The sequence below is a fragment of the Myotis daubentonii genome, chromosome 6 (assembly GCF_963259705.1).
Source record: "Myotis daubentonii chromosome 6, mMyoDau2.1, whole genome shotgun sequence".
NCBI lineage: Eukaryota > Metazoa > Chordata > Mammalia > Chiroptera > Vespertilionidae > Myotis > Myotis daubentonii.
In genome coordinates, this window is record NC_081845.1 from 10,233,900 (window position 1) to 10,246,492 (window position 12,593).

The 12,593-nt window shown below is 42.6% G+C and overlaps 1 protein-coding gene across 4 annotated transcripts in view; it reads left to right on the forward strand.

Annotated features, from left to right (window-relative positions):
- The first annotated feature begins 650 nt into the window (after window positions 1-650).
- Window positions 651-12,593, forward strand: part of LATS1 (large tumor suppressor kinase 1) — a 32,480-nt gene continuing 20,537 nt past the window's right edge. For 2 of the 4 annotated variants that reach the window (XM_059700072.1, XM_059700076.1), the window contains exons 1-3: window positions 651-788; window positions 4,742-5,227; window positions 6,078-6,225. In XM_059700072.1, the coding sequence (XP_059556055.1) occupies window positions 4,886-5,227; window positions 6,078-6,225 (490 nt within the window). In that variant the 5' untranslated portion in view covers window positions 651-788; window positions 4,742-4,885. Of the gene's footprint in view, window positions 789-1,271; window positions 1,417-4,741; window positions 5,228-6,077; window positions 6,226-12,593 lie in introns of those variants that run through there. The other 2 variants (XM_059700073.1, XM_059700075.1) reach the window with 2 other exon arrangements.

Here is a 12,593-nt window from a genome sequence, read left to right on the forward strand (position 1 = left end):
TTGGTTGACATAAAAATCTCGAAACTCGGTTAATTTTTCTTGGCTCAAGAATATATTTTGGAAAATACTTAAATTCAAGGAAACGAGACCTTTCATTTTATTTCAAAAATCATTTTATTTCAAAGCCTCTAAAAATCCCGAATCCTGATGAACACAGCGAGGTTTCAGAGAGCAACTCACTGCTGTTTCCTTCTGCGAATTAAGCTCCTTGAGATGCGCATCTTTATTCTATACTCGCCATAGAAAGAGCTCGACTGACAAATAACAACAGTGAGGTCCGTGCGTGGGCTTCGGCGAGCGAGAGCTCGGTCCACGAGCCGCGCCGGGGCGAGTCACCTGGGCAGCGCGGGCGGGGGCGGCGCGGGGCGACGCTGGCCGCCACGCAGGGGAGCGGGCGGCGGGCGCAGGGCAGAGGGCGGAGGGCGGAGGGCGGGAGGCCGCAGGCGGCGCTCTCTGCCGGCTGCCGGGCGGGCAGAAGCCCCCAGTCCTCGGCCCCCGCGCAAGCGACGCCGGGAAATGCCCACATCCGGGAAACCTGCGGCGGAGTACGGCGGCGGCGACACCGAGTGGAAGGCAAAATGGCGGCGGCGGCAATGGCCTGGTGCTGAGGGGAGAGCCAGGTCCCCGCGACCCTCGCGACGGGCCGCGCTGGCCCGCGGCCGCCCCCCAGCGTCTCTCCCCGCCCTGCCCCACCCGGCATCATCGGAGTCCCCGGGAGGGGTTCCGGCCGCCTCGGCGCCCGCCTTCGGCCCGCGGCCGCTGTCCAGGAGCCCCGCGTTCCCTCGCAGGTTGGTCGGGGCTGGCGTAGCGGGAGGGGCGCACTTTCTCCTTCGGAGCCGGAGCTGGCGGGGCGGTGGCCGCCGGGGCCCACGCCCATCCCGGCTGGCGGGGCTCCAGGGGCTACCGCGGCCCGGCGGGTGGCCGGCCGACGGGGCCGGGGGCAGGGACCGAGCCGAGCCCTGCCTCGGGGAAGCGAGGGTTGGCCGCGCCCCGGGCCGGAGGGAGAGCCCCAGGCCTTGCGGCCTTGGAGGTGCAGGTGAGGCGGGGATGAGCCTGCTTTGCCCGAGGCCTTCCTTGCGGCTACTGCCTCTCGCCTCCGCCACCCGCACGGGTCCGCGGGGCTGAGGAGGGAAGGAAAGCGAAAGTGGTTCTGAGGGAAAATTGCAGGGAAAGAGCTGCCGTTCTCGGCCGCCTGGAGGGACCGGGGCGGACGCACCTGGGAGGAGCCCTGGGAATTTCAGTTCACAGCCCGCGGTGGTGCCGGCTGCTGTTCATAGTCCCAGGGAGTGCGGGAGACGGAGGGATCTGAATGTAGCGAGAATCGGTGTAAATGCGGGGAATGGAGGGAAGAAAACTAAGGGAGCATGGTTTGTTTTAACGTCGAGAAGAACTTGAATGTTGAAGAACGGCTCTCAGGTGACTTCACTCTGTTCTCTGACTTCTCCAATGGAAAGTTATTTTCCAAGGGAACAAAGTTTAATGTTTGTTGGCCCATATGTTAATAGGACTTAAAAGATGTCATCATGTGCAAGTGATTCATAAACCGAGTGAGAAGGAAGGATAGCTGCACACACAAATGATAGGGTATCACTCCAGTTTGGGAGATGGATTTGAATGCCGGAGATCATGAACTTTGTCAGGCCTTTGTGGATTATTTACGAAGTTTTAAAATTTTTTTTTTTTAATCAAATTTCCTCCAGGAAGAGGAAATTATCATTAGAATGAATGTTCTCTGCTAAGATAGCCACATTTGTGATTTAACTAAGTTCATTTCTTTTCCTTTAATAAGTTGACAGACAGGTAAAATGGGCTAGTTGATTCCCTAAGGCAAGTGGAAGAATTTGATTTAACAGCAAAAGAAGTAGCATTGTGTTCCTCTGACCAGCTGCTTCTGCAAGAAACTAGATCATGGCACATGCTGGGAAAAGTGCAGTCTTTCCATGCCCTAGTATTTACTGAACATGCCTTGCAAATCTCTAAAAGCAAATAAAAAAATACTGCTACATTTTCTTGGTATGGTATTATCTAGACTTCCTTCTGTAGATTAAGTTTTTACTTATTTATTTTTTAAATGATAGTCCTTGATGTTTTATATAAATACTAGAGGCCTGATGCACAAAGATTTGTGCAAGAATAGGCACAATTAACCCTCATGCCATAACGCCATCACAAGATGGCAGAGGGTACAGCGGGGGTGGAGCCGGCTGCTCCATGCTCCTGCTGCCCGTGGTTCCCCTGGCTGCCGGCACCGCCTTCACTCCAGCCCGGAGGGCCTTTCCACCTCTCACCTTCCCACATCAATTTGCATATTCCCTCTTTATTGGCTGTGTGTACCACCATCTTTGTTGTGAAGTTACGGTCAATTTGCATATTCCATCTTTATTCGATAGGGCTAGAGGCCCGGTGCATGAAATTTGTGCAATGGTGGGGGGCTGTCCCCCAGCCCAGCCTGCACCCTCTCCAATCTAGGACCCCTTGGGGGATGTCTGACTGCCGGCAGTCGGACATCCCTCTCACAGTCCAGGACTGCTGGCTCCTAACCGCTCGCCTGCCTGCCTGCCTGTCTGCTTGATTGCCCCTAACTGCTTCTGCCTGCCAGCCTGATCACCCCCTAACGGCTCCCCTGCTGGCCTGATTGACACCTAACTGCTCCCCTGCTGGCCCGATCGCCCCCAACTGCCCTCCCCTGCCAGCCTGATCTCACCCCCAACTGCCCTCCCCTGCCGGCCTGATCTTGCCCCCAACTGCCCTCCCCTGCTGGCCTGATGGCTCCCAACTGCCCTCCCCTGCTGGCCTGATGGCTCCCAACTGCCCTCCCCTGCTGGCCTGGTCACCCCAGTGGAAGCCGCGTGGAGCAGCAGCCAGGACCCGCTCCCCCCGGCGGGGCTGAGGGAACTCCAGGGAAGCTGTGGGGAGTAGCAATGGGGACCTACCCCCCAGCAGGGCTGAGGGAACCACGGGCAGCAGGAGCATGGAGCAGCCGGCTCCGCCCCCGCTGTACCCTCTGCCATCTTGTGATGGCGTTATGGCATGAGGGTTAATTTGCATATTACCTCTTTATTATATAGGATAGCCTTGTAACTTCCAACTCTGGTTATTTAGTTTTCATTCTAAATGTTAGATTTAGGTTAGTGGGGGATTTTTGTAGACCATAACAGTTATTTAGTCATTGAACAACTTTTTTATCGAGTAGAAATGGCAGTAATTTTTCAGCATGAAGATAAATTATATTGCTTCTCTTCACTTTTGATTAGTTAATTCTTAGAAAGCTAATTGAAAGAAATGCCATCATTATGCAGAGATTCTTGAATATTGCTGACTAAACTAAGAACTATGCTGCAAAGAAAGAAACCGTACATATGACTGTTGCTATTCTCATAACTGATTTTAGTCAGAGCATTGAGATAGGCCATAATTTTTATAAACCTAATTCAACCCAAGGTAACACTCCAAAATCTCTTTAGGTCATGATACCTATTTTTTCCTCTAAGTTGGACAAAATATCAACAATATTTGTTTGGATTTACTGATATTTGCATAATTGATGAAGGTTTGAACTTTTAAAGAAATGGAAGTTTTGTCTATTCACTCTAACCCAGCCGTGGGCAAACTACGGCCCGCAGGCCGGATCCGGCCCCTTCGCCTGTTCTATCCGGCCCGCGGAGCCGAAAGAGCGGAGGGTTCTCTTGCTCTCCTCTCCGCTCCTTCACCAGCAGCAGTGCTAACACGGCAACGTCGGGAAACACGGCCGCAGCTCCTTCTTCTGAGTCCAGTTTAAGAACCCATTGTGGCCCTCGAGTCAAAAAGTTTGCCCACCCCTGTATATGTGCCTCTTCAAAGAATGAGAGAGTCTTAATCCCTGCTTTTAGGAAACTCAAAGTGTAGGTATAACGAGAACAACACTGGGTTGGTTCAGGATGTGTGGAGTCGATTCCTAGTATGATCTTCAACTGGCTACATGACCCTAGGCCAGTGGTTGGCAAACTGCGGCTCGCGAGCCACATGCAGCTCTTTGGCCCCTTGAGTGTGGCTCTTCCACAAAATACTGACTTTTGCGCATGGGCCACGAAGTTTCAGTCGCACTGTACGTGCGCGCCCACATGTGGTATTTTGTGGAAGAGCCACACTCAAGGGGCCAAAGAGCCGCATGTGGCTTGCAAGCCACAGTTTGCTGACCATTGCCCTAGGCAGGCCACCTTACCTCTCTTAATCCATTAACTCATCTGGGTGGGGAGAAAATAGATTTATATTTTTTATATAAACGAATCCTCGGCCAAGGATATGTTTATTGATTTTTAGAAAGAGGAAAGGGGGGAGAGAGAGAGAGAAGGGAGGGGCAGCATCAATCTGTGGCCTCTAGTATGTGCCAACTGGCATTGAACTTGAAACCTAGGTATGTGCCGGAACTGGGAATTGTACCTGTGACCTTTAGGTGTATGGGATGACACTCCAACCAACTGAGCCACATTGGCCTGAGCCAAACTGGCTACGGCACTAAAGCACTCTTAAAATTATTTTTTATCATTATTACCACTACTTTATGTAATTTTATAGATTAAGACATAGGCATGGAGAAGTTAATTAAATTTGTCCTTATCATGCAGTAATTCATAATAGAGGCAGATAACCTAGAACTCTACCTCCTAAATCAGTGTGTCCTCCCTTCCCCCCCCATCCCCAATTCAGGGTACTGCTTTATCAGTAAATCACTTTATAGCTTTTATCTATTTTTCTTTTATAGGGTTAATTATTTAAATTGTAAAGAACTTTAACATTCCTGGGTACTTCTGCAAAGGACCTTTTTCAGTTTTGCTCAAGAGAAGGCTCTGAATCTGTCAAGTGGCCCTTAAAGTACTTTGTGTGGGTTGTACATATAGATGTTTTCATGAAGAGAAGTGAAAAGCCAGAAGGATATAGACAAATGAGGCCTAAGACCTTTCCTGCCAGTAACTATACTGGCAGTAGCCGGCAAATGTTGCAAGAAATTCGGGAATCCCTTAGGAATTTATCCAAACCATCCGATGCTGCAAAGGCTGAACATAACATGAGTAAAATGTCAATTGAAGATCCTCGACAAGTCAGAAATCCACCCAAATTTGGGACTCATCATAAAGCCTTGCTGGAAATTCGAAACTCTCTGCAACCATTCGCAAATGAAACAAGTCGGAGTACTTTAGAGGTTAATCCACAAATGCTTCAAGACTTACAAGCTGCTGGATTCGATGAGGTAAGAACTTTTAAAAACAAAAGAAAGGATTTTTCTTACATTACACATTTTTAGTGACTTCCTGCCTAAATGTTTCTTTTAATATGTATACAAATTTGCATATTGTATCAGCATAGAATGTTCACAGTTTCACAGTTTGATTCCTGGTGGAGGCATATGCCTGGGTTTTGGGCTCAATCCCATTGTGGGGGTAGGGGGCATGCAGGAGGCAGCTGATCAATGATTCTCATCATTGATGTTTCTGTCTCTCTCCCTCTCTCTTTCTGAAATCAATAAAGATATATTTTCAAAAAATAATTTTTTAAAAAAAGAATGAGAAATAGCCCTGGCTGGTGTGGCTCGGTTGGGTGTCATCCCCTACACCAAAAGGTTGCTGGTCAGGCACATGCCTGGGTTGCAGGCCCGATCCCTGGTGGGCGGGGGGAGTGGGGGGGGGGGAGTGGAGGGAATGGGCATACAGGAGGCAGCACATCAATGTTCGCTCCCATCAATGTTTCTTGCTCTCCCTCTCCCTTTCTCTCTAAATATTAAAAAAAAGAGAGAGAAATAATCAGAATCATATTGCTATGATTTACCTGGAAGAAGTTAATCCTAGGGGGAAAAAAACCCAACTAATTGTTACATAGAGGTGAAAATATTAAACAGTTGAAGGATTTGAGGGTTTGTTTTGTTTTCTTTAGTAATTTGAAAATGTATGGATTTTTATAGTAGTTTTAAAAATAGGACATGAATATTATGATTTGGGGTCCTGTTCTTCATAATTGGATTTTTTTAGTGGAACTCATAGCTCTTTCCCTCGTATTAATTATAAGATTTAAATTTTGTTTCTTGTTTTTAAATTTCATGTCAGGATATGGTTATACAAGCTCTTCAGAAAACTAATAACAGAAGTATAGAAGCTGCAATTGAATTCATTAGTAAAATGAGTTACCAAGATCCTCGACGGGAACAGATGGTTACAGCAGCTGCCAGACCTATTAATGCCAGTTTGAAACCAGGTGATTAATCAAACTTTTCCCCTACTTTTATTTTATAGCATTGTTTTAAAATATAAGTATATCAAATCTTTAGTCTAAGAAGTTGGTAAAAGCATCACAGTAAGTGAAAGTCTCAGATTAGGATAACAACGTTACAGTGTTACACTAGAACAAAATGAAGTAGAGGATGGGCCCTAAAGTTCCATAGGTAATTCTGATAGGCAGCAGTAGTTAAGAACTACTTAATTATTTATATTGCAACTGAAATATTTCTTTTTAACCACAAATACAATTCAAACTATTTTTTATTATAAGAGTAAAAACATGTTTATCATAGAATATTTAGAAAGTAATAAGCAAAAAGAAAACACTATTTATACCCACAAGATTTTGTTGTGTTTTGTTTCTCAGTCTTTTTTCCTGTGGAAAACCTGGGTAGGTTTATACATGTGTATTTTGATTCTTTTGTTTAAGCAAAAAATGGGTCATACCCAAACCTACTTCATTCACTTAATATACCATGCATAACTTTCCTTATTATTAAATGGAATGATTTTAACAGCTACATTAAAATAGATTTATCACATACTTTATTTAACCAGTCTCTCAATTTTGACATTTGTCTTGTTTCCCTTTTTTTTTTTGCCATTATAAATGCATTGTTCCTAAATATTTGTACATTCCTAATGATTTTGTTAAATTTTTTAAAACTTGCAAAAATTTAAGGTTTCTCTTAGATTTTGCTCTCAGAAAGATGTTACCAACTTTATATTCTCCCAATCAGTTTGATATGAGAATTCCTATATTTGTAAGTCTTAGGTATTATCATTTTTTAAATTTTTTTTTTAATTGTTTTATTTTATTGATTTTTTACAGAGGAAGGGAGAGGGATAGAGAGTTAGAAACATCGATCAGCCACCTCCTGCATACCTCCCACTGGGGATGTGCCCGCAACCAAGGTATATGCCCTTGACCGGAATTGAACCAGAGACCTTTCAGTCCGCAGGCCGACACTCTATCCACTGAGCCAAACTGGTCAGGGCTATTACCATTTTTAAAAAGAATATGAACTCCATGGGCCATCCAAATTGTTTTATTTAAATGGAGGATTTTTTGTTGTTATTGGTTTTTGTTGTTGTTTTTTAATATATCTTTATTGATTTCAGAGAGAGGGAGGGAGAAATAGAAATAACAATGATGAGAGAGAATTATTGATTGGCTGCCTCCTGCACATCCTTCACTAGGGATCAAATTCACAACCTGGGCATGTGCCCTGACTGGGAATTGAATCATAACCTCCTGGTTCATAGGTCAACACCTAACCACTTAGCCACACTGACAGGACAGTATTATCATTTTACATCATTTATAGGTTATTTTTGAATTGGCATTTTAATTCTTTGTTAATCTTGTGTTTGTTAGAGGCCCAGTACTTGAGTTTGTGCATGGGTGGGTCCGGGAGGCCCGGCCCCGATCAGGGTGGATCGGGGCCGGGCCTGTCGGAGGAGGAGATGGCGGGAGGTTGGCTGCTGGCCACCCCCCGCCCCCTAATCAGGCTGGTTTGCTGGCCATAGTGGGCATCATAGCAACTGGTCATTACGGTTGTTATGGCGTTACAGTCGCTGGCTTTTTATATATATAGATAGATAGATAGATAGATAGATAGATAAGAGGCCTTACTCATTTTTTTCTTTCATTCAGCACATTTTTATTCTTATTTATTTATTTTTTAAAATATATTTTTATTGATTTCAGAGAGGAAGGGAGAGGGAGAGAGATAGAAACATCAATGATGAGAGAGAATTATTGATTGGCTGCCTCCTGCATGCCCCCAACTGGGGATCAAGCCACAACCCAGGCATGTGCTGCTGACTGGAATTGAACCCAGGACCCTTCAGTTCACAGGCTGATGCTCTATCCACTGAGCCAAACCAGCCGGGGCTCAGCACATTTTTATTGAACAACTGTTTCAGGCCCTTTGCTGGGCATTGGGTATAAAGTTCTTGCCCTTTTATGGAGTTGCCATTCTAGTAAGGAAGATCAAATACACAAATACATGTGGAATTATAACTGCATAAGTGTGAATGAAGAGGGGAGAGTTCCATGGTACTGTGAACTCATAGAATAGAGTGATTTTTTTTTTTTTTTTTTTTTTTTTTTTTACCTAATCAAGGAGATCAGAGAAAACCTTCCTGTGAAACTAATAATAGAGCCAGTATCTGAAGAAAGACAAGGGAATGGCTTTAGTGAGGAAGAATGTCCTTATGAATGGCCTGTTTGACAGGTTTTGATACCACATTCGAAGAAATGATAGTGGCTAAAGCACTGACAACAAAAGTATGAGATATGACTGGAGAAGGACTGTATTGATTTTATCGTAAGAGCAGCAGGCAGTTATGGAAACATTTTGAGTAGGGTGATGACAAGATTAGATTTGTGTTTTTAAAACATGGCTGCAGGGGATGAAGAACAGATTAGAGAGAGCAAGAGATGGTATCTGGATAGACTTGATAAGAGACTGTTCACAGGAAATGGAAGTATTCTGGACTGGGCAATGGCAGTGCAGTAAAGTGAATGAATTAAGAGAGATGGGGAGAGTAAAATTGACAAGGATTGGTGATTGTATATGGGCGATGATACTAGAGAGGGATGACTCTTTAGGCTTTTGGTTTGGAAAACGGATGGTGATACACACTAAGAGAGAACAGGATTTGGAGAAGAAAGATCATAAGTCTGGTTGTAGACATGAGTTTGAGTTAGGTTCATTGAGTTATCCAAATGAAGATGCCAAGTAGGAAGCTAGTTAGATATATACATTTCTTGTATTAGCCTTACATATGAAATAGGTCACCTAAAGGAGGTAATAACATAGACAAAAATGACAATATGGACTTTAACCAAGCTTACTGCTTTGTAGCTGATAGGAGAGGATAAAACTGCAAAGAAGACAGAAAATTTAACTAAAAAGGAGTTTAAAAACCAATATGGTTTTAGTATCTTGAAAGCCTACAGAAGAGAATGTTAAAGAAGGGGAAGGAATAGAGGGAAAGAGGTTGACCAAGGTGTGAACTAGAAAGTACCTTGTTGGCTTTAATGATATGGTATATTAGTTTGCTAGGACTGTTATAACAATACCAAAGACTGGGTGGCTTAAATAACAGATATATTCTCTAACTGTTCTGGAGGCCAGAGTCTGAGATCAAGGAGACAGCAGACTTGGTTTCTCCTTCCATGGCTTGCAGATGACCATCTTCACTGGGTCTTTACATGGTCGTCCCTCTGCATGCACATGTCTGGTGCCTTTCTCTGTGTCCAGATTTCCTCATAAGTTCCCAGTCATATTGATTAAGGCTTACCAGAACTTACTGAATTTTAGGGGGGCACGATGCAGCTCATAAGACATGGAGTAACTTGTTTTTGTTTAGTGATAGGAGCATAATTCAGATAGGTGGGAGTTGAGTAATAAATGGATATGAAGTAAAAAGAACTCAAGTATAAATGATTCTCTGAGAAGTTTTTCTATGAAGGTAGAGTGAGGACATTAGTAAGAATAGTGTTTCCTAACTGTGGCGAAGATCTTTTTATTTGTTAATTTTTAATTTATTATGAATTAGTAATTTTATAAAATACACTACCAATGAACTATTAGAAAAATTAAAATTTTAAATGACATGCCAAATGTAAGTCCAAATATTTCATTACCACATTTTAACAGACAAAATTATTTTGTCAAATTTCTGTAAGTCTCTAAATTTTTATTCTCAATTTTCATACTTATTTCCTATCATGTCAATATCAGTTTGTGAACCAGCACCAAATAACACCTTGAGAAAGTAGTCTATATTGGAGTGGATGGAGAGCCTCATTATTATTTTTCTTAGTGGCAAAGACTTAGGCAAGTTTAAAAGATAATTACAAGATTCCAGTTAAGAGGGTGAAATTAAGTATTTAAGCCTGACTGACCTGGCTCAGTGGTTCAGTGTCAACCTATGAATCAGGAGGCCACAGTTCGATTGAGCCACTGTAGGCTCAATCCCCAGTGGGGGTGTGCAGGAGGCAGCCAATCAATGATTCCCTCTCATTATTGATATTTCTATCTCTCTCCCTGAAATCAATAAAAATTTTTTTTTAAAATATATTAAATATTCAAGAGAGAAGGATCAAGTAAGATTCTTGAGAATCCAGAAGAAAGGATCGAAAGCATGGAATGAGAGCTTATTAGCCCTACAAAGGAAGTGAAACAACCCTTTTGCTTTAATGGGCAAATGGGCTTAGGTTATGTAGGTAAGATAAGGGAATTACTTTCCAGTAAGTTTTCTCTGAAGTAGAAAAATTAGATCATCTGCTAAGAGTGATGGGTGAGGATTGCAGGCTTGATCCCCATTCGGGGCATGCAGGAGGCAGCCAAGTGATGATTCTCTTTCATCATTGATGTTTCTTTCTCTCTTTCCCTCTCCCTTCTTCTCTGAAATCAATAAAAATATATTTTAGAAAAGGAAAGAGGAGGACTGATGTAGAAGGTTAATAGGTCTTGATGAGGTTGAAGAACATTTGCAGTAGGAATAAACATGAGAAAGAGAAGTTGTCTAAGAGTATAAACCTTAAATTAGTGATTTTGAAAAAGAAACATGGGTGGTATCAAAATTAGAAATGTGATCTGGGGAGTGATATTTGAGGTGGAATGGAGAAACTGAGAGGTGAGGGTTATGGATGATTTGTCCATGTGGATGTTATAGAATGTTGGCAAGGCGTAGTAGGGTAGACCAAAGTTACGGGTGATTGAAGGCGAGCAAGCAAGAGTTCATTAAGAGAAATGAACTTGGGCTCCTAGATGGCATGAATTTCTAAAGAGCTGGCTTTTTTAAAAAAAAGAGTATAAAGGAAAGTGATGATGTGGAAGTATAATTAGAGAGCAAAGACATAGAATCCCACATTTTAGCCAGTTTACTTTTAATGAAAACCATAATTGCAAAAGGCTGAAAGGAAAGTAGTGTCAGCAGAAGATAACCAGCTGTAAGGAGTGGTAGGAAAGCTTGGAGCAGAGGTTAGGGATATAGGAGCATTTGGTGGTTGTAAAGCAGAACATGTCTAGAGGGCAATTGTGTGGCAGGGTTTGGGAGGTGGGAGAGCGCAGAGCTTTATGGGAAGAAGAGAATAACAGGGATTGTAGTCTACTTGAGGGTTGCAGTGTCTTACATTTTATTGGTAAAAGCAGTGTGAGTGATGTGGTATATTTAACCGCTGGTTATCTGAGGAAGGTGGCCAGAGGACTTACCTAGCTTGCCCGGAAGTCATAGACCCAAGATGCTGGCCAGCCTAGATGAAATAAACTACATTCTGAACATTTACTATTTTTTCCTCATGTGTTATTAGATATGTTTTCTCCCAGGATGATAATAGCCTTTCAAATTTGGACGTTTCTGTTTGTTTTATTTTGTTTTAATGGTGATAAGTGTTTTATATGTTTACATCTGTTAGTATTTTACTGTATGCTCTCTACCTTTGTCATACTTGGGAAGACCTTCCAAAGAGGTATCCCAATATTATTCAGGGATCACTTGTTTTTTCCTAGTACTTGTTTTTTTCATCTTTAATATTTAAATGCTTAATTATTCTGGAATGTATTAATTTATATTATTGTTTTTTATACAACTCTCTTTATATATAAAATATATATCTTTTGCCAAGTAACCAGACTATTTTAAGTACTTTTTTCTTGTAACATTTTTTCTTGCCTACTTCATTTATTTGGAAATTCCATTAGAGAGAGATTCTGTAAAATCCATACCTTATTTAGTATTCAGCTAATAATGCCCTGCTGGGGTTTTTGTTTGTTTTAAAAGCCATATTGAAATGTATTTAAAATTAGTTATTGTATCTAACAAAATTACAAATGGACATGTTTGGCTCACTAATGCCACTTCTAATAGTTTATAAAATGAAAGAAATTTTAATGTTATTTTTTAAAATTGATTTCAGAGAGGGAGGGAGATAGGAACATTGATGAGAGAGAATCATTGATCGGCTGCCTTCTGCACGTCCCCTACTAGGGATTGAGCCCGCAACCAAAATCAAACCTGGGATCCTTCAGTTTGCAGGCCCATGCTGTATCCACTGAGCCAAACCGGCTAGGGCATAAAATGAAATTTTTTAATAAATGTGTTTTTATTGATTTTAGACAGAGAGTAAGGGAGAAGGAGAGAGAGATAGAAACATTGATGAGAGAGAAACATCTACATAGATTGGCTGCCTCCTGCACGCCCCCTGCTGGGCATATGCTATAGCAACCAACCTCTTGGTGCACTGAGCCAAACCTGCCAGACTGAAGTGAAATTTTTTCATTGCCTTTTTTTTTTTTGTAAAGCAACAGACTAGAAACAACCTTAATA